Source organism: Tachyglossus aculeatus, chromosome 21 (assembly GCF_015852505.1).
Source record: "Tachyglossus aculeatus isolate mTacAcu1 chromosome 21, mTacAcu1.pri, whole genome shotgun sequence".
NCBI lineage: Eukaryota > Metazoa > Chordata > Mammalia > Monotremata > Tachyglossidae > Tachyglossus > Tachyglossus aculeatus.
The window spans coordinates 2084555-2105612 of NC_052086.1; the positions used below are offsets into that span (position 1 = coordinate 2084555).

General features: G+C 51.2%; 1 protein-coding gene across 1 annotated transcript in view; it reads right to left on the bottom strand.

The window, feature by feature from the left end:
• Window positions 1-16652, bottom strand: part of CRKL (CRK like proto-oncogene, adaptor protein) — a 45138-nt gene extending 28486 nt beyond the window's left edge. Inside the window, exon 1 of the mRNA XM_038763257.1 lies at window positions 15882-16652. Within this exon, the coding sequence (XP_038619185.1) occupies window positions 15882-16192 (311 nt within the window). The 5' untranslated portion in view covers window positions 16193-16652. The remainder of the gene's footprint in view (window positions 1-15881) is intronic.
• Between the last annotated feature and the right edge of the window lie 4406 nt (window positions 16653-21058).

The window sequence follows — 21058 nt, forward strand, 5'->3', positions numbered from 1 at the left end:
TGAGGGAACTGAGGCACAGAGAAGCTAAGTGACTTGCCCAAAGTCACACAGCTGACAAGTACCAGAGCTGGGTTTTGAACCCATGACCTCTGACTCCAAAGCCCGGGCTCTTTTCCACTAAGCCACGCTGACTGTGAGCCCATTGTTGGGTAAGGATTGCCTCTATTGCCAAATTGTACTTTCGAAGCGCTCGGTATAATGCTGTGCACACAGTAAGCGCTCAACAAATACGACTGAATGACTGTACTCAAGGAGGGCAAGGAGGGGGTAATGAGGGCTTTGTCGGAGAAGGCCTCTGGCAGAAGCAATTTTAGGAGGGGTTTTAGGGTGGAGATGTGGTCTGTTGGAGCACTGGAACATAAAATAAATAATTCATATTTATTGAGCGCTTACTGTGTGCAGAGCACTGTACTAAGTGCTTGTATCTACCCCAGCACTTAGCACAGTGCTTGGCACAAAATAAGCACTTAAATACAATTATTATTATGATGATGATCAATAATAACAATAAGAGTGAGTAGCCAGGAGGATATAAAAGAGGAAGGGAAAAATAAAAAAGTTGTTGAACCTGTAGAGCTGAGAGGTCTTGACTGGTGTATGATGCTAGTTCTCTTACGTTTGACCTTCACAGATTCACTCAGTCTTTTCCAGTTCTCCCGTCCCACTTTTTGTGAACACCTGATTACTTCATTCACTCAGTCCTATTTACTGAGCGATTACTGTGTGCAGAGCTCTGTGCTAAGTGCTTCGAAGAGTACAATACAAGAATAAACGGACAGATTCCCTGCACACAGTGAACTTACAGCCTGGGTGGGGGGAAGAGGAAGGAGGAAAGGCAGGCGACCATTAATATAAATAAATAAATTACAGACAGGTACATAAGTGCTGAGGGGATGGGAGAGGGGAAGAACAAAGGGAGATGCAATATAGAATTGGAGAAGTGTCAAGGGTGTGGGGGGCTTAGTCAGGGAAGGCCTCCAGGAGATGTGCCTGATTATCTGCAACCTTAATTTTGAAAACATTTTGACTGAATGTGGTCCGGCTTGCTGGCAATAGATTTTACACCCTCTAGACTATAAGCTCGTTGTGGGCAGGGAACCTTTCTACCAACTCTGTTGATCTGTACTCTTCCAAGTACTCAGTACAGTACACTGCACATGGTGAGCATTCAACAAATACCATTGCTGATGAGCCCCTTAAAAAGAGGTCATTCCATCAGAATTTTTGTAAAAACAGGTCATTCCATCAGAATTTTCACATCCTAAATCTCGCCGTCTAAGAAAGCCAGGCGTCGTCAACCATTTTTGATTTGAGTGGTTAAGAAGATATTACGGTATTTGACAATATGCGCCAAGCACTGTTCTAAGCACTAAGGTGGATACAAGTTAATCAGGTCACAGTTACCTGCCCCACATGGGGCTCACAGTCAAATTAGGAGGGACATTTTGCTAACTGGACCAATCAAATCAATCAATCGTATTTCCTGAGCGCTTACTGTGTGCAGAGCACTGTACCAAGCGCTTGGAAGAGGTACAATCTAACAGCAGGTCCCACAGCAGACCAGTGGCAAAGCAGGGATTACAGTGCTCTGCACACAGTAAGCGCTCAATAAATACGACCGAATAAATGAATGAACCCAGGACCTGATTTCCAGGCCCATGCTCTTTCCACTAGGCCCCATCCCTGTTAAGTATTTTCTTTGTGCCAAGCCCTATACCAAGGAAGGCAGGCTCAATCACCATTTTTCCTGGTAAAAATTTCCCCCGGAGGTTTCCCCCCCTTAATTCTTCAGTGAGACCCTGTTCAGTTTCGGTATCCTGAAGAAGAGGGACTGAGTAGTTAAGGCCATGGACCAGGCCACTTTGGATTCTGAGGATGGTGTGCTCAGAGACTCTCTAAGACACATTATTTTACAACAAACCGAAGGATCATTAACACTTTCACTTAAAAACAAGAACCAGGTCGCAGGCTCCATCAGCAGGGGCGTAAGAGAAAATCCTCAGTGAATTAGGATGTTAACGTGACAGTTGAGAGTGTCGAGGTGAATTATTCTGAGCTGGAAGCCGACTACACTGATTTGGAGCCTCCCCGCCCCCCATCACACTAAAAAGGAGACAGAAACGGGAAACACACAGTCCACAGCAAGCGAGTACCTTATCAGGCAGCACAGCCCTCTTCCTCTTCCAGTCACACACTTTTTGAAGTCAACTGACCAGTCCCCACCCCCTCTTTACATTAACCACAGAGAGAGGCAGTATAGCCGAATGGATAGAGCACAGGCCAGGGACTGAGACGGACCTGCTCCCAATCCTGTCTCCTCTACTTGTCTGCTGTGTGACCTCGGGCAAGACACTTCACTTCTCTGTGCTTCCGTTACCTCACCTGGAAAATGGGGATTAAGGCGGTGAGCCCCATGTGGGACGGGGTCTGTGCCCCACCCGATTACCTTGTATCTACCCCAGGGTTTAGAACAGTGCCTGGCACATGCTTAACAAAATCCACTGAGAAATCAATCAATCAATCAATCAATCGTATTTATTGAGCGCTTACTGTGTGCACAGCACTGTACTAAGCGCTTGGGAAGTCCAAGCTGGCAACATCTAGAGACGGTCCCTACCCAAAAGTGGGCTCACAGTCTAGAAGGGGGAGACAGAGAACAAAACCAAACATACTAACAAAATAAAATAAATAGGATAGGTACAAGTAAAATCAATCAATCAATTGTATTTACTGAGCGCTTACTGTGTGCAGAGCACTGTACTAAGCGCTTGGGAAGTACAAGTTGGCAACATATAGAGACAGTCCCTACCCAACAGTGGGCTCACAATCTAAAAGGGGGAGACACAGAACAAAACCAAACATACTAACAAAATAAAGTAGATTTGAATAGATAGGTACAAGTAAAATCAATCACTCAATCAATCAATCGTATTTATTGAGCGCTTACTGTGTGCAGAGCACTGTACTAAGCGCTTGAGAAAGAAGAACGAATCACCCAAGTGAGAGTCCGCGGGAGGCCTTGTAGCCAGGCTGATTCCAAATGGACATGTGGTTTGTGCTATTTCCCCATTAGACCGCGGCAGTTTCATATCTGCAAATCTCAATATTTGCTTCCCCTTATATTTATAAAAAGCTTTCACCTGCCAACTGGCACGCACTGACTCGGGAAACCCTTCTTTTGTCTGTGAGCAAATTCATCTCGATTGGCGGCCGACAAACGCAGATGAAGCAGCACGGTCTGGCGGAAAGAGCTGGGGCCTGGGAATCAGAGGCTCTGGGTTTTAATAATGGCATTTATTAATAATGGCATTTATTAAGCGCTTACTATGTGCAGAGCACTGTTCTAAGCGCTGGGGAATTTACAAGGTGATCAGGTTGTCCCCCGTGGGGCTCACAGTGTTAATCCCCATTTTACAGATGAGGTAACTGAGGCCCAGAGAAGTTAAGTGACTTGCCCAAAGTCACACAGCTGACGAGTGGCGGAGCCGGGATTTGAACCCATGACCTCTGATTCCAAAGCCCAGGCTCTTTCCACTGAGCCACGCTGCTTCTCAATCCCAGTTAATCCCAGTTCTGCCACTTGTCTGCTGTGCGACCCTGGGCAGGTCACTTCCCTTCCTCTGTGCCTCAGTCCTCTCATCTGGAAAACGGGGATTAAGTCCTCTTCCCTCTGACAGACTGTAAACCTATCCTATGTGGTTCGGGGGGCTGAGTCCAACCTGACTAGCTTGTAGCTACCCCAGCACTGAGAACACTGCTTCACACAGGGTAAGCACTTAAATATTATCTGTTTTTAAAAGAGCCGCAGAAGAAAATGACCTCTTTAATGAGGGAACAGATTCAAGCAGCTCCGCTGAATGGGTTCAATACACCCCTAGTTTCCCGTACTTTCATATATTCCATATGTTTTATATCTATATATATAATATATAGATACATTCCATATATATTTCATATGGTGCCAACACGTACTTCCCAAGCGCTTAGTACAGTGCTCTGCACACAGTCAGCGCTCAATAAATACGACTGAATGAATGAATATTCCACACCACACCTGTCTTTTAGATGGAAAGGGTGGAAAAAGCAACCCCAAACCCACCCATTCACCAGCAAAAAGAATAATCCAGTTCTTCCTTCTTGTCTCAATTGTTTATGAGGGGTGTTAGACTTTAAAAGCCTGGATGTGCTCTCCAAGCACTTAGTACAGTCAGTGGGCTGCCCAGGAGGCAACATAGTAGGCGCTTAACAAATACCATCACTATTACTGTTATCACAAAGATGTCTCAGATCTCCAAGCACCCCTAAATATGGTCCCCCCCAAAGCAGAGGATTGAGGATTCGGGATGAACTATTAAGCAGTGAGCCGGGTTTCAGGGCTGCCCTGACCCACCCCCCTAAATATGAGAAGGGACACACCCGCTCCTTGCAGCAGAGAGAGCACCGATCACTGTACTAAGCACCCGGGAGCGTCCACTACAGCCAGTAAATATACACACGAAAGAGCTACCAATCTACCTATTATATTTGAGCTCCTGCTGCATGCAAACAGCCAAGCCCTCTCCTCGCCTACTGAAGGCAGAGTCCAAAAGGGCTAATAAACAGGATCGTTGACCTCTGATCAAAAGTATTTTGTCGTCTACTTGGCGCTAAGCACCGCTGCTAGCGGCTGGGAGAGCAGAAGAGCGTTAAATAATGATGGCATTAAAATAAGAACAGTGCTTGGCACATAGTAAGTGCTTAACAAACACCATTCTTCTTCTTCTTATTATTATTATTAAAAGATGCGATCAGCCCCACGGCACTTATGTCCCTATCTGTCTTTTATTTGTTTATATTGTCTGTCTTCCCCTCTAGACTATAGGTCCTGGTGACAGGGCAGTCTACCAAATCTGTAGCACTGTCAGTGCTTTGCACATAGTAAGTGCTTAATACCATCATTACTGTCCTCTCCCAAGCGCTGGGTCCAGAGCTCTGCCCCCAGTAGGCGCTCAATAAATACTACTGTTTGAACTCTCTGCCCATCATCCTCAAGTCTACATTTGTGTATGTTTACGTTGTCTCCCCGTCTAGACAATGGGCAGGGCCTTCTGCCCACTCTGTGGCATTGCCCTCGCAAGCGCTGGGCACCCAGCAGGTGCTCAGTGGATACCTTGCTTCATCCCTCCGCCCACAAACCGTATGTCTACACCTGTCTTTGTTTATATTAATTAATGCCTGTCTCCACCTCTTGACACTCAGGGGCTGGGCGGTCTATCCGCTCTGCGTGGCTCAGAGGAAAGAGCCCAGGCTTGGGAGGCAGAGGTCATGGGTTCTAATTCCGGCTCCGCCGCTTATCTGCTGTGTGACTCTGGTCAAGTCACTTCTCTGTACCTCGGTTACCTCATCTGTGAAATGGGGATGAAGACTGTGAGTCCCACGTGGGACAACCTGATTACCCTGAATCTACCCTAGTGCTTAGAACAGTGCTCGGCACATAGTAAGCGCTTAACACATGCCATCATATGTGATACCAATTTGTACTTCCCAAGCGCTTAGTACAGTGCTCTGCACATAGTAAGCGCTCAATAAATACGATTGATTGATTGATTGATTGATCATTATTTATTATTATTACTGACGAGCTCGTTATGGGCAGGGAATGTGTCCACCAATTCTACCAAACTGTACCCACCACCTAACAATAACTGGTATCCGTCGCTTACCGTGTGCCAGGCACTGTACTGAGCTCTGGGGTGCACACAGGCAAATCGGGTTGACATCGCTGCAATGTAGCAGGCGCTCAGGTAAACACCACCGACTGATAATAACGATGGTATTTGTTAAGCGCTCACTATGTGCCGAGCACTGTTCTAAGCGCTGGGGTAGATACAAAGTCAACAGGTTGTCCCAAATGGGGCTCACAGTCTTCATCCCCGTTTTACAGATGAGGTCACTGAGGCCCGGAGAAGTGAAGTGACTGGCCCAAAGTCACACAGCTGACAAGTGGCGGAGGCGGGATTAGAACCCACGACTCTGATTCCCTAGCCTGGGCTCTTTCCACTGAGCCACGCATCTTCCTCTCCAGAGTCCAGTTTAGTAAGTACGATGGTAAGTACGACCGCCCGCTCCCTCTCCTCGGTCGGGCAGGTCGAGCCTCATTCATTCATTCAGTCCTATTTATCGAGCGCTTATTGTGTGCAAAGCACTGGCTAGGCACTCAGAAAGTACAATTTGGCAACAGATGGAGACGGTCCCTACCCAACAACGGGATCCCAATCTAGAACGGGGAGACAGACAGCAAAACAGAACAAGCAGACAGGAGTCAATACCATCAAAATAAATAGAATTATATATATACACCAGACTGAGGCCCCCCTTTCCCTCTGCTCCTCCTCCCCTCCCCATCACCCCCCTTCCCACCCCACTTGGGTACATTTGTGCATATTTATTATTCTATTTATTTTACTAATGATGTGCACACATATCTATAATTCTATTCATCTATTTTGATGGTGCTGATGTTATTGTTTTATTTTGTTGTCTGTCTCCCCCTTCTAGACTGTGAACCCGCTGGGTGGGGACCATCTCTAGATGTGAGCCCGCTGTTGGGTAGGGATCATCTCTATATGTTGCTGACTTGTACTTCCTAAGCGCTTAGTACAGTGCTCTGCACACAGTAAGCGCTCAATACGACTGAATGAATGAATGTAGCCGAACTGTACTTTCCAAGCACTTAGTCCAGTGCACTGCACACAGTAAGTGCTCAATAAATACGACTGAATGAATGAATGACTCCCCAGCCCGGGCTCTTTCCAATGAGCCCCACATCACCCCCACAGCGTCCAGGGCGCTGAGTAAATACCACGTGGCTTAGTGGAAAGAGCCCGGGCTGGTCCTGGGTTCTAATCCTGGCTCTGCCACTTGTCAGCTGGGTGACCTTGGGCAAGCCACTTCTCTTCTCTGGGCCTCAGTTCCCTCATCTAGAAAATGGGGAGGAAGACTGTGAGACCCACGTGGGGCAACCTGATCACCTTGTATCCACCCCAGCGCTGAGATCAATACTTGGCACATAGTAAGAGCTTAGCAGATACCAACATTATTATTATTATCATTATTACTGCTGAAAATGGGGATGAAAACTGTGAACCCCAAGTGGGAAAACCTGATGTCCTGTATCTCCCCCCCACACTGAGAACAGTGCTTGGCGCATAGTTAAGTGCTTAACAGATACCAGCATTATTATTATTATTATTATGGCTGTCCCCTGCCCCCTTGGTTGGGGGCGTCAAGCCTCAGTTTCCTGGGGGGTAGAAAAGCAGCGTGGCTCAGTGGAAAAGAGCCTGGGCTTGGGAGCCAGACGTCATGGGTTCAAATCCCAGCTCCACCGCTTGTCAACTGTGTGACTTTGGGCAAGTTACTTAACTTCTCTGGGCCTCAGTAACCTCATCTGTAAAATGGGGATTGAAACTGTGGGCCCCAAGTGGGACAATTCTAGACTGTGAGCCCGTTGTTAGGTAGGGACCATCTCTATCTATTGCCATTTTGTATTTCCCAAGTGCTTGGTCCAGTGCTCTACATACAGTGAGTGCTCAATAAATACGAATGAATGAATGACAACCTTATCACCTTGTATCTCCCCCCAACCCGGCCTTAGAACTGTGCTTCCCACATAGTAAGGCCTTAACAAATGACATCATTATTAACAAGTAGACAGCGGTCAATACCATCAGGGTAAATAATAATAATAATAATGGTATTTGTTCAGCGCTTAGTATGTGTCAGGCGCTGTTCTAAGCGCTGAGGGAGATACAAGGTAATCAGGTTGTCTCCCGTGGGACTCACAGTCTTAATCCCCATTTTCCAGATGAGGTAACTGAGGCCCCAAGAGATCGACTCTGTTGCCGACTTGTACTTCCCAAGCGCTTAGTACGGTGCTCTGCACACAGTAAGCGCTCAATAAATGATTGAATGAATGAAGGGACTCAGCCGAAGTCACCCAGCTAACAAGCGGCGGAGCCAGGATTAGAACCCACGACCTCTGACTCCTAAGCCCGGGCTCTTTCCACTGAGCCGTGGCTCTATACACATCATTAATAAAATAATAATAATGATGATACGAGGTTATCATGTCGTCCCACGTGGGGCTCACAGTCTTAATTCCCATTTTACAGACGAGTGAACTGAGGCCCAGAGAATTTAAATGACTTGACCAAAATCACCCAGCTGACAAGTGGTGGAGTCGGGATTAGAACCCACGACCTCTGACTCCCAAGCCTGGGCTCTTTCCACTGAGCCATGGCTCTTTACATATCATTAATAAAATAAAATAACTATGATGATGGTATTTGTTAAGCGCTTACGACGTGCCGAGGTCTGTTCTAAGCGCTGGGGTAGATATAAGGTAAAGAGATTGTTCCCTGTGGGGCTCACAGGCTTCATCCCCTTGAGGTCACTGAGGCCCAGAGAAGTGAAGGGACTCGACCAAGGTGACAAGTGGCAGGGTCGCAATTAGAACCCACAACCTGTGACTCTCCAGGCCAGTGAAATTCTTTCATTCGTATTTATTGAGCGCTTACTGTGTGCCAAGCACTGCCACTGTTCAGTGGCAAGAGCCCGGGCTCTGGAGTCAGAGGTCATGGGTTCAAATCCCAGCTCCGCCAACTGTCAGCTGGGTGACTTTGGGCAAGTCACTTCACTTCTCTGGGCCTCAGTTCCCTCATCTGTAAAATGGGGATTAAGACTGTGAGCCCCCCGTGGGACAACCTGATCACCTTGTAACCTCTCCAACACTTAGAACAGTGCTTTGCACATAGTAAGTGTTTAATAAATGCCATCATTATTATTATTATTATTATTAGAAGGGGGAGACAGACAACAAAACAAAACATGCAGACAGGTGTCAAAATCGTCAGAACAAATAGAATTATAGCTCTATGCCCGTCACTACCAGAGTAAATAAAATAGTAAATATGTACAAGTAAAACAGAGTAGTAAATCTGTGCAAATATCTACAAGTGCTGTGGGGAAGGGAAGGAGGCAGAGGAGAGGAAAAGGGGGGCTCGGTGTGGGAAGGCCTCCTGGAGGAGGTGAGGTCTCCTCCATTCACTCAATCGTATTTATTGGGCGCTTATTGTATGCAGAGCACTGTATTAAGTGCTTGATTACAACTATATGCACATCATTACCCAAATAGAATAGTAAATATGCACAAGTAAAACAGAGTAATAAATCTGTACAAACATATATACAGGTGCTGTGGGGAGGGGAAGGAGGTAGAGGAGGGGAAAAATGGGTCTCGGTGTGGGAAGGTGTCGTGGAGGAGGTTAGGTCTCCTCCATTCATTCCATAGTATTTATTGGGCGCTTACTCTGTGCAGAGCACTGGACTAAGCGCTTGATTATAGTTATATGCACATCATTACCAAAATAAATAGAATAGTAAATACGTAGAAGTAAAATAGAGTAGTAAATCTGTAGAAACATCTACAAGGGCTGTAGGGAGGAGTTAAGCGCTTAGTCCAATGCTCTGCACACAGTAAGCGCTCAATAAATACGACTGAATGAGTGAAGGGGGTAGAGGAGGGGAAAAAGGGGGCTTGGTGTGGGAAAGCGTCATGGAGGAGGTGAGGTCTCCATTCATTCAATCATGAATCCAACAGTAAGCGCTCAATAAATACGATTGATTGATTGATTCAATCAGATTTATTGGGTGCTTACCGTGTGCAGAGCACTTTACTAAGCGCTTGATTACAACTATATGCACATCATTAACAAAATAAATAGGATAGTAAATACGTAGAAGTAAAATAAATAGAGTAGTAAATCTGTAGAAATATCTACAAGGGCTGTGGGGAGGGGAAGGAGGTAAAGGAGAGGAAAAAGGGGTCTCAGTGTGGGAAGGCCTCCTGGAGGAGGTGAGGTCTCCTCCATTCATTCAATCGGATTTATTGGGCGCTTACTCCGTGCAGAGCACTGTACTAGGCACTTGATTATAACTATATGCACACCATTACCAAAATAAATAGAACAGTAAATATGCACAAGTAAAATAGAGTAATAAATCTGTACAAACATATGTACAGGTGCTGTGGGGAGTAAAATAGAGTAGTAGACCTTAGAAATATCTACAAGTGCTGTGGGGAAGGAGGTAGAGGAGAGGAAAAAGGGTGCTCGGTATGGGAAGGCATCGTGGAAGAGGTGAGGTCTCCTCCATTCATTCAATCGGATTTATTGGGTGCTTACTGTGTGCAGAACACTGTACTAAGCGCTTGATTATAACTATATGCACATCATTACCAAAATAAATAGAATAGTAAATATGTAGAAGTAGAGTAGTAAATCTGTAGAAATATCTACAAGGGCTGGGGGGGGTTAGGTGCTTAGTACAGTGCTTTGCACACAGTAAGCACTCAATAAATACGATTGAATGAATGAAGGAGGGGAAAAAGTGGGCTCGGTGTGGGAAGGCCTCCTGGAGGAGGTGAGGTCTCCTCCATTCATTCAATTGCATGGATTGGGCCCTTACTGTGTGCAGAGCACTGTACTGAGCGTTTGATTATAGTTATATGCACATCATTACCAAAATAAATAGAATAGTAAATAAAGAGAAGCAAAATAGAGCAGTAAATCTGTAGCAATATCTGCAAGGGCTGTGGGGAGGGGTTAAGCGCATAGTCCAGTGCTCTGAACACAGTAAGCGCTCGATAAATACGATGGAATGGATGAGGAAGGTAGAGGAGAGGAGAAGCAGTGTGGCTCAGTGGAAAGAGCCTGGGCTTTGGAGTCAGAAGTCATGGGTTCAAATCCCAACTCTTCCAATTGTCAGCTGTGTGACTTCGGGCAGGTCACTCAACTTCTCTGGGCCTCAGTGATCTCATCTATAAAATGGGAATGAAGACTGTGAGCCCCCCGTGGGAGAACCTGATCACCTTAACCTCCCCAGCACTTAGAACGGTGCTCTGCATGTAGTAAGCGCTTAATAAATGCCATCATCATTATTATTATTATTAACAAGACTGGGCCCAGATTGAGCCCCCTACTTCCTCTCCCCCTCACCTCCTTCCCCTCCCCACAGCACCTGTATATATGTATATGTTTGTACATATTTATTACTCTATTTACTTATTTTATTTGTACATATTTATTCTATTTTATTTTATTAATATGTTTTGTTTGGTTGCCTGTCCCCCCCCTTTCCAGACTGTGAGCCCGCTGTTGGGTAGGGACCGTCTCTATATGTTGCCAGCTTGCACTTCCCAGGGGTATTTATTTTACTTGTACATACTTATTCCATTTATTTTATTTTGTTAATATGTTTTGTTTGGTTGTCTGTCTCCCCCTTCTAGACTGTGAGCCCGCTGTTGGGTAGGGACCATCTCTATATGTTGCCAACTTGGACTTCCAAAGCACTTAGTACAGTGCTCTGCACACAGTAAGCGCTCAGTAAATACAACTGAATGAATTAATGAATGGAGGCTTTCTTGGAAGGACAGCCCGCTGTTGGGTAGGGACCATCTCTAGATGTCAACTTGGACTTCCCAAGCGCTTAGTCCAGTGCTCTGCACACAGTAAGCGCTCAATAAATACAATGGAATGAATGAGTGAATGAATGAAAAAGGGGTCTCGGTGAGGGAAGGCATCGTGGAGGAGGTGTTACCTCCTAGGTATTACCTACAGAAGCAGTGTGGCTCAGTGGAAAGAGCCCGGGCTTTGGAGTCAGAGGTCATAGGTTCAAACCCCAGCTCTGCCAATTGTCAGCTTGGTGACTTTGGGCAAGTCACTTCACTTCTCTGGGCCTCAGTTACCTCATCTGTCAAATGGGGATGAAGACTGTGAGCACCCCCCCCCCGCCCCCCGTGGGACAACCTGATCACTCTGTAACCTCCCCAGCGCTTAGAACTGTGCTTTGCACATAGTAAGCGCTTAATAAATGCCGTCATTATTCATTATTCTCCGTGCCTCAGTTCCCTCATCTGTAAAACGGGGATGAAGACTGTGAGTCCTCCCAGTGAGACAACATGATCACCCGGTGACCTCCCCAGCGCTTAGAACGGGGCTTGGCACATAGTGAACGCTTAATCAATGCCGTCATTATGATTATTCCTCTCTGGGGCTCAGTTCCCTCATCAGCAAAATGGGGATGAAGACTGGGTGGCTTTGCACATAGTAAGCGCTTAATAAATGCTGTCATTATGATTATTATTCTCTGGGGCTCAGTTCCCTCATCAGCAAAATGGGGATGAAGACTGGGTGGCTTGCACATAGTAAGCGCTTAATAAATGCCATCATCATCATTATTATTATTCTCCGGGGCTTAGTTCCCTCATCTGCAAAATGGGGATGAAGACTGGGTGGCTTTGCACATAGTAAGCGCTTAATAAATGCTGTCATTATGATTATTATTCTCTGGGGCTCAGTTCCCTCATCTGTAAAACGGGGATGAAGATTGTAAGTCCTCCCAGTGGGACAACCTGATAACCCGGTGACCTCCCCGGCGCTTAGAACGGTGCTTGGCACATAGTAAGCGCTTAATAAATGCCGTCATTATGATTATTATTCTCTGGGCCTCAGTTCCCTCATCTGTAAAACGGGGGTGAAGACTGTAAGTCCTCCCAGTGGGACAACATGATCACCCGGTGACCTCCCCGGTGCTCAGAACGGTGCTTGGCACATAGTAAGCGCTTAATAAATGCCGTCATTATGACTATTATTATTCTCTGGAGCTCAGTTCCCTCATCTGCAAAATGGGGATGAAGACTGGGTGGCTTTGCACATAGCGCTTAATAAATGCCGTCCTTATGATTATTATTATTCTCTAGAGTTCAGTTCCCTCATCTATAAAATGGGGATGAAGACTGTGAGTCCCAGTGGGACAACCTGATCACCCGGTGACCTCCCCGGCGTTTAGAACGGTGCTTGGCACATAGTAAGCGCTTAATAAATGCCATCATTATGATTATTCTTCTTCTCTGGAGCTCAGTTCCCTCATCTGTAAAACGGGGATGAAGACTGTGAGTCCCAGTGGGACAACCTGATCACCCGGTGACCTCCCCGGCGTTTAGAATGGCGCTTGGCACATAGTAAGCGCTTAATAAATGCCGTCATTATTATTATTATTATTCTCCGAGCCTCAGTTCCCTCATCTGTAAAACGGGGATCAAGACTGTGAGAAGTCCTCCCAGTGGGACAACCTGATCACCCGGTGACCTCCCCGGCGCTTAGAACGGCGCTTGGCACATAGTAAGCGCTTAATAAATGCCGTCATTATGATTATTATTCTTCTCTGGGGCTCAGTTCCCTCATCTGCAAAATGGGGATGAAGACTGGATGGCTTTGCACATAGTATGCGCTTAATAAATGCCGTCATTATGATTATTATTATTCTCCGGGCCTCAGTTCCCTCATCTGCAAAATGGGGATGAAGACTGGGTGGCTTTGCACATAGTAAGCGCTTAATAAATGCCGTCATTATGATTATTATTATTCTCCGGGGCTCAGTTCCCTCATCTGTAAAACGGGGATGAAGACTGTGAGTCCTCCCAGTGGGACAACCTGATCACCCGGTGACCTCCCCGGCGTTTAGAACGGCGCTTGGCACATAGTGAGCGCTTAATAAATGTCGTCATTATGATTATTATTCTCTGGGCCTCAGTTTCCTCATCTGTAAAACGGGGATGAAGACTGAGTCCTCCCAGTGGGACGACCTGATCACCCGGTGACCTCCCCGGCGCTTAGAACGGCGCTTGGCACATAGTGAGCGCTTAATCAATGCCGTCATTATGATTATTATTATTCTCCGGGGCTCAGTCGCTCATCTGTAAAACGGGGATGAAGACTGTGAGTCCCAGTGGGACAACCTGATCACCCGGTGACCTCCCCGGCGCTTAGAACGGCGCTTGGCACATAGTAAGCGCTTAATAAATGCCGTCATTATGATTATTATTCTTCTCTGGGGCTCAGTTCCCTCATCTGCAAAATGGGGATGAAGACTGGATGGCTTTGCACATAGTATGCGCTTAATAAATGCCGTCATTATGATTATTATTATTCTCCGGGCCTCAGTTCCCTCATCTGCAAAATGGGGATGAAGACTGGGTGGCTTTGCACATAGTAAGCGCTTAATAAATGCCGTCATTATGATTATTATTATTCTCCGGGGCTCAGTTCCCTCATCTGTAAAACGGGGATGAAGACTGTGAGTCCTCCCAGTGGGACAACCTGATCACCCGGTGACCTCCCCGGCGTTTAGAACGGCGCTTGGCACATAGTGAGCGCTTAATAAATGTCGTCATTATGATTATTATTCTCTGGGCCTCAGTTTCCTCATCTGTAAAACGGGGATGAAGACTGAGTCCTCCCAGTGGGACGACCTGATCACCCGGTGACCTCCCCGGCGCTTAGAACGGCGCTTGGCACATAGTGAGCGCTTAATCAATGCCGTCATTATGATTATTATTATTCTCCGGGGCTCAGTCGCTCATCTGTAAAACGGGGATGAAGACTGTGAGTCCCAGTGGGACAACCTGATCACCCGGTGACCTCCCCGGTGCTCAGAACGGTGCTTGGCACATAGTAAGCGCTTAATAAATGCCGTCATTATGATTAATATTATTCTCTGGGGCTCAGTTCCCTCATCTGCAAAATGGGGATGAAGACTGGGTGGCTTTGCACATAGTAAGCGCTTAATAAATGCCGTCATTATGATTAATATTATTCTCTGGAGCTCAGTTCCCTCATCTGCAAAATGGGGATGAAGACTGGGTGGCTTTGCACATAGTAAGCGCTTAATAAATGCCGTCATTATGATTAATATTATTCTCTGGAGCTCAGTTCCCTCATCTGTAAAACGGGGATGAAGACTGTGAGTCCTCCCAGTGGGACAACCTGATCACTCTGTAACCTCCCCGGCGCTTAGAACGGTGCTTGGCACATAGTAAGCACTTAATAAATGCCGTCATTATGATTAATATTATTCTCTGGAGCTCAGTTCCCTCATCTGTAAAACGGGGATGAAGACTGTGAGAAGTCCTCCCAGTGGGACAACCTGATCACCCGGTGACCTCCCCGGCGTTTAGAACGGCGCTTGGCACATAGTAAGCGCTTAATAAAGGCCGTCATTATGATTATTATTATTCTCTGGGCCTCAGTTTCCTCATCTGTAAAACGGGGATGAAGACTGTGAGTCCCAGTGGAACAACCAGATCACCAGGTGACCTCCCCGGCGTTTAGAACGGCGCTTGGCACATAGTAAGCGCTTAATCAATGCCGTCATTATGATTATTATTATTCTCCGGGCCTCAGTTCCCTCATCTGTAAAACGGGGATGAAGACTGTGAGGAGTCCTCCCAGTGGGACAACCTGATCACCCGGTGACCTCCCCGGCGCTCAGAACGGCGCTTGGCACATAGTAAGCGCTTAATAAATGCCGTCATTATGATTATTATTATTCTCTGGGCCTCAGTTCCCTCATCTGTAAAACGGGGATGAAGACTGTGAGTCCCAGTGGGACCACCTCATCACCCGGTGACCTCCCCGGCGTTTAGAACGGCGCTTGGCACATAGTAAGCGCTTAATAAAGGCCGTCATTATGATTATTATTATTCTCTGGGGCTCAGTTCCCTCATCTGCAAAATGGGGATGAAGACTGGGTGGCTTTGCACATAGTAAGCGCTTAATAAATGCCGTCATTATGATTAATATTATTCTCCGGGCCTCAGTTCCCTCATCTGTAAAACGGGGACGAAGACTGTGAGTCCCAGTGGGACCACCTCATCACCCGGTGACCTCCCCGGCGCTCAGAACAGCGCTTGGCACATAGTGAGCGCTTGATAGATATTATTATTATTATTATTATTACTATTATAGTAAGCGCTGAATAAATGCCGTGACGACGACGCCGGTTACCTGGGCGCCGGCTCGATGAGGGTGGTGGTGTCCAGGTAGTGGATCTTGTAGAAGTCGAGGAGGGCGGGCAGGTGGTCGAACTCCTGGTCGCCGATCTTGAAGCGGCGGTTGGGCAGCGAGTTGATGATGTAGTGGGAGACCCTGGAGTTCTCGGACACCGACAGCACGTAGTCCCCGGGGCAGGTGGACGAGTCCCGGACCAGGAAGACGCCGTGGCGCTGGCCCTGCAGCCGGCTCTGCGCCTCCTGCCGAGACACGGGACCCAGGTACCAGGCCCCGCGGTCCGTCGAGTCGAACCGGGACGACGCCATGACGGAGGCGGCGGCGGGGGAGGGAGGGGAACGACGGGGCTGCCGTCACCGGCACCGGGGCATCGTCCGCACCGGGGAACACCACCACCACGATGAGGAGGGGCGGCGGCCGGGGCTGAGGGCCGCGCCGCCCCGCTCCCTCAGGCGCCTCGACAAAATGGCGGCCCGCTCCCCCCGCCGCGCAGGCGCAGAGCGGGCGCTTCCCTTCCCGCCCGCCCCGAGGGACGGCGCAGGCGCAGAACGGGCGCTTCCCTGCCCCGATAGACGGCGCAAGCGCAGAGCTGGCGTTTCCCTGCCCCGAGGGAGGGCGCAGGCGCAGAGCGGGCGCTTCCCTTCCCGTCCCCCCGCCCGGAGGACGGCGCAGGCGCAGCAGTGCGGGCGCTTCCCTTTCCCCTTGTCCCGAGGGAGGGCGCAGGCGCAGAGCGGGCGCGTCCCTGCCCCGATAGCGCAAGCGCAGAGCGGGCGCTTTCGTTCCCGCCCGCCCCGAAGGAGGGCGCAGGCGCAGGCGCAGAGCGGGCGTTTCCCTGCCCCGACGGAGGGCGCAGGCGCAGAGCGGGCGCTTCCCCGCCCTGATGGACGGCGCAAGCGCAGAGTGGGCGCTTCCCTTCCCGCCCGCCCCGAGGGACGGCGCAGGCGCAGTGCGGGCGCTTCCCTTCCCGCCCGCCCCGACGGAGGGCGCAGGCGCAGAGCGGGCGCTTCCCTGCCCTGATGGGCGGCGCAAGCGCAGAGTGGACGCTTTCCTTCCCGCCCGCCCCGAGGGAGGGCGCAGTGCGGGCGCTTCCCTTCCCGCCCGCCCCGACGGAGGGCGCAGGCGCAGAGCGGGCGCTTCCCTTTCCCCTTGCCCTGAGGGACGGCGCAGGCGCAGAGCGGGCGTTTCCCCAGCCCCGACAGACGGCGCAAGCGCAGAGCTGGCGCTTTCGTTCCCGCCCGCCCCGAAGGAGGGCGCAGGCGCAGAGCGGGCGTTTCCCTGCCCCTTGGGAGGGCGCAGGCGCAGAGCGGGCGCTTCCCTTCCCGCCCGCCCCGAGGGACGGCGCAGGCGCAGAAGGGGCGCTTCCGTGCCCCGATAGACGGCGCAAGCGCAGAGCTGGCGTTTCCCTGCCCCGAGGGAGGGCGCAGGCGCAGAGCGGGCGCTTCCCTTCCCGTCCCCCCGCCCGGAGGACGGCGCAGGCGCAGTGCGGGCGCTTCCCTTTCCCCTTGTCCCGAGGGAGGGCGCAGGCGCAGAGCGGGCGCTTCCCTGCCCCGATAGACGGCGCAAGCGCAGAGCGGGCGCCTTCGTTCCCGTTCGCCCCGAAGGAGGGCGCAGGCGCAGAGCGGGCGTTTCCCTGCCCCGAGGGAGGGCGCAGGCGCAGAGCGGGCGCTTCCCTTCCCGCCCGCCCCGAGGGACGGCGCAGGCGCAGAGCGGGCGCTTCCCCGCCCTGATGGACGGCGCAAGCGCAGAGTGGGCGCTTCCCTTCCCGCCCGCCCCGAGGGACGGCGCAGGCGCAGTGCGGGCGCTTCCCTTCCCGCCCGCCCCGAAGGAGGGCGCAGGCGCAGAGCGGGCGCTTCCCTTTCCCCTAGCCCTGAGGGACGGCGCAGGCGCAGAGCGGGCGCTTCCCTGCCCCGATGGACGGCGCAAGCGCAGAACGGTCGCTTCCCTTCCCGCCCGCCCCGAGGGGGGGCGCAGGCGCAGAACGGCCGCTTCCCTGCCCCGATGGACGGCGCATGTGCAGAGCGGGCGCGTCCCTTCCCGCCCGCCCCGGGGGAGGACGCAGGCGCAGTGCGGGCGCTTCCCTTTCCACTTGCCCCGAGGGCGCAGGCGCAGAGCGGGCGCTTCCCCGCCCCGATGGACGGCGCAAGCGCAGAACGGGCGCTTTCCTTCCCGCCCGCCCCTAGGGAGGGCGCAAGCGTAGAGTGGACGCTTCCCTTCCCGCCCTCCCCGAGGGAGGGCGCAGTCGCAGCGCCGGCGCTTCCCTGCACCTATGGAGGGCGCAACCTGAAAGTTGGCGCTTCCCTCCCCGCCCGCCCCGAGGGAGGGCGCAGGCGCAGAGCAGGCGCTTTCCTTAACTTCTCTGAGCCTGTTACCTCATCTGTAAAATGGGGATGAAGACTGTGAGCCCCACGTGGGACAACCTGATCACTTTGTATCCCCCCAAGCGCTTAGAACAGTGCTTTGCACATAATAAGCGCTTAACAAATGCCAACATTATTATTATCATTTCCTTCCCGCCCGCCCCGAGGGAGGGCGCAGGCGCAGAGCGGACGCTTCACTGCCCCGACGGAGGGCGCAGAGCGGGCGCTTCCCTGTCCCGATGGACGGCGCAAGCGCAGAGAGAACGCTTCCCTTCCCGCCCTCCCCGAGGGAGGGCGCAGGCGCAGTGCGGGCGCTTTCCTTCCCGCCCGCCCCGAAGGAGGGCGCAGGCGCAGAGCGGGCGCTTCCATGCCCCGATGGATGGCGCAAGCGCAGAGCGGGCGTTTCCCTGCCCCGATGGACGGCGCTAGCGCAGAGCGGGCGCTTTCCGTCCCGCCCGCCCCGAAGGAAGGCGCAGGCGCAGAGCGGGCGTTTCCCCTGCCCCGATGGAGGGCGCAGGCGCAGAGAGGGCACTTCCCTTCCCGCCCGCCCCGAGGGATGGCGCGGGCGCAGTGCGGGCGCTTCCCTTTCCTCTTGCCCCGAGGGAGAGCGCAGGCGCAGAGTGGGCACTTCCCTGCCCCGACGAAGGTCGCAGGCTTAGAGCGGGCGCTTCCCTTCCCGCCCGCCCCGAGGGAGGGTGCAGGCTTAGAGCGGGCTCTTCCTGCCCCGACGAAGGGCGCAGGCGCAGAGCGGGCGCTTCCCTTTCCCGTTGCTCCGAGGGAGAGCGCAGGCGCAGAGCGGGCGCTTCCACCCCCGCCTGGGAGAGGGGCGCAGGCGCAGAGTGGGCTCTTCCCTCCCCCGACGAAGGGCGCAAGCGCGGAGCGGGCGTTTCCTTGCCCCGAGGGAGGGCGCAGTCGCAGAGCGGACGCTTCCCTTCCCGCCCGCCCCGAGGGAGGGCGCAGGCGCAGAGCGGGCGTTTCCCTGCCTCGAGGGATGGCGCAGGCGCAGAGCGGACGCTTCCCTTCCCGCCCGCACCGAAGGAGGGCGCAGGCGCAGTGCGGGCGCTTCCCTGCCCCGTCGAAGGGCGCAGGCGCAGATCGGGCGCTTCCCTGTCTCGATGGACGGCGCAGGCGCAGAACCGAGGCTTCCCTTCCCCCCCGCCCCGAGGGAGGGCGCAGGCGCAGAGCGGGCGCTTCTCCTCCCTCGCGCCCCGAAGGGGGGCGCATGCGCTGGGCGGGCGCGCGACCTCGTCGGCTCCCGTCGGCCCCCGCGCGCCAGAGTTATGGTGGCCTGAGGCGAAGGGCAGGCCTTCCCTCAATCAATCAATCAATCAATCGTATTTATTGAGCGCTTACTGTGTGCAGAGCACTGTACTAAGCGCTTAGTAGTAACTCCCCAAAACCTACCTACCTCCATAAAAGCAGTGTGGCTCAGTGGAAAGAGCCCGGGTTTAATTATTCCTACATTCATCCAATCGTATTTATTGAGCACTTACTGTGCGCAGGGCACTGTACTAAGCGCTTGGGAAGTCCAAATTGGCAACAGAGACGGCCCCTACCCAACAGCGGGCTCACAGTCTAAAAGGGGGAGACAGACAACAAAGCAAAACATATTAACAAAATAAATAGAATAGTAAATATATACAAGTAAAATAGAGTAATAAATCTGTACAAACATCATCATCATCATCAATCGTATTTATTGAGCGCTTACTATGTGCAGAGCACTGTACTAAGCGCTTGGGAAGTACAAATTGGCAACATCTAGAGACTGTCCCTACCCAACAGTGGGCTCACAGTCTAAAAGGGGAAGACAGAGAACAAAACCAAACATACTAACAAAATAAAATAAATAGAATGGATATGTACAAGTAAAATAGAGTAATAAATATGTACAAACATATATACATATATACAGGCGCTGTGGGGAAGGGAAGGAGGTAAGAAGGGGGGATGGAGGGGGGCGAGGGGGAGAGGAAGGAAGGGGCTCAGTCTGGGAAGGCCTCCTGGAGGAGGTGAAATCTCAGTAATAATAATAACGATGGCATTAAGCGCTTACTATGTGCAAAGCACCGTTCTACGCGCTGGGGAGGTTACAAGGTGATCAGGTTGTCCCACCTCAGAGTCTTAATCCCCATTTTACAGATGAGGGAACTGAGGCCCAGAGAAGAGAAGTGACTTGCCCAAGTCACACAGCTGACAGTTGGCAGAGCGGGGATTTGAACCCATGACCTCTGACTTCAAAGCCCGGGCTCTTTTCCACTGAGCCACTAGGGCCTTGAAGGGAGTTTAGGAGTCAGAGGTGGTGGGTTCTCATCCCGCTCTGCCACTTGTCAGCTGTGTGACTTTGGGCAAGTCATTTCACTTCTCTGGGCCTCAGTTACCTCATCTGTATAATGGGGATTAAGACTATGAGCCCCATGTAGGACAACCTGCTAATAATAATAATAATGATGGCATTTGTTAAGTCCTTACTATGCGCCAAGCACTGTTCTATGCGCTGATGTAGATACAAGGTCATCAGGTTGTCCCACATGGGGCTCACAGTCTCAATCCCCATTTTCCAGATGAGGGAACTGAGGCCCAGAGAAGTGAAGTTTCTTGGCCAAAGTCACACAGCCGACAAGTGGCGGAGCCAGGATTAGAACCCACGACCTCTGACTCCCAAGCCCGGGCTCTTTCCACTAAGCCACGCTGCTTCTCTAATGAGCTTACAGTCTGGAGGGGAAGAGTTGGGTTGGACACAGTCCATACAGTTCAACAGACTGTCTGATCATCATCAATCGTATTTATTGAGCGCTCACTGTGTGCAGAGCACTG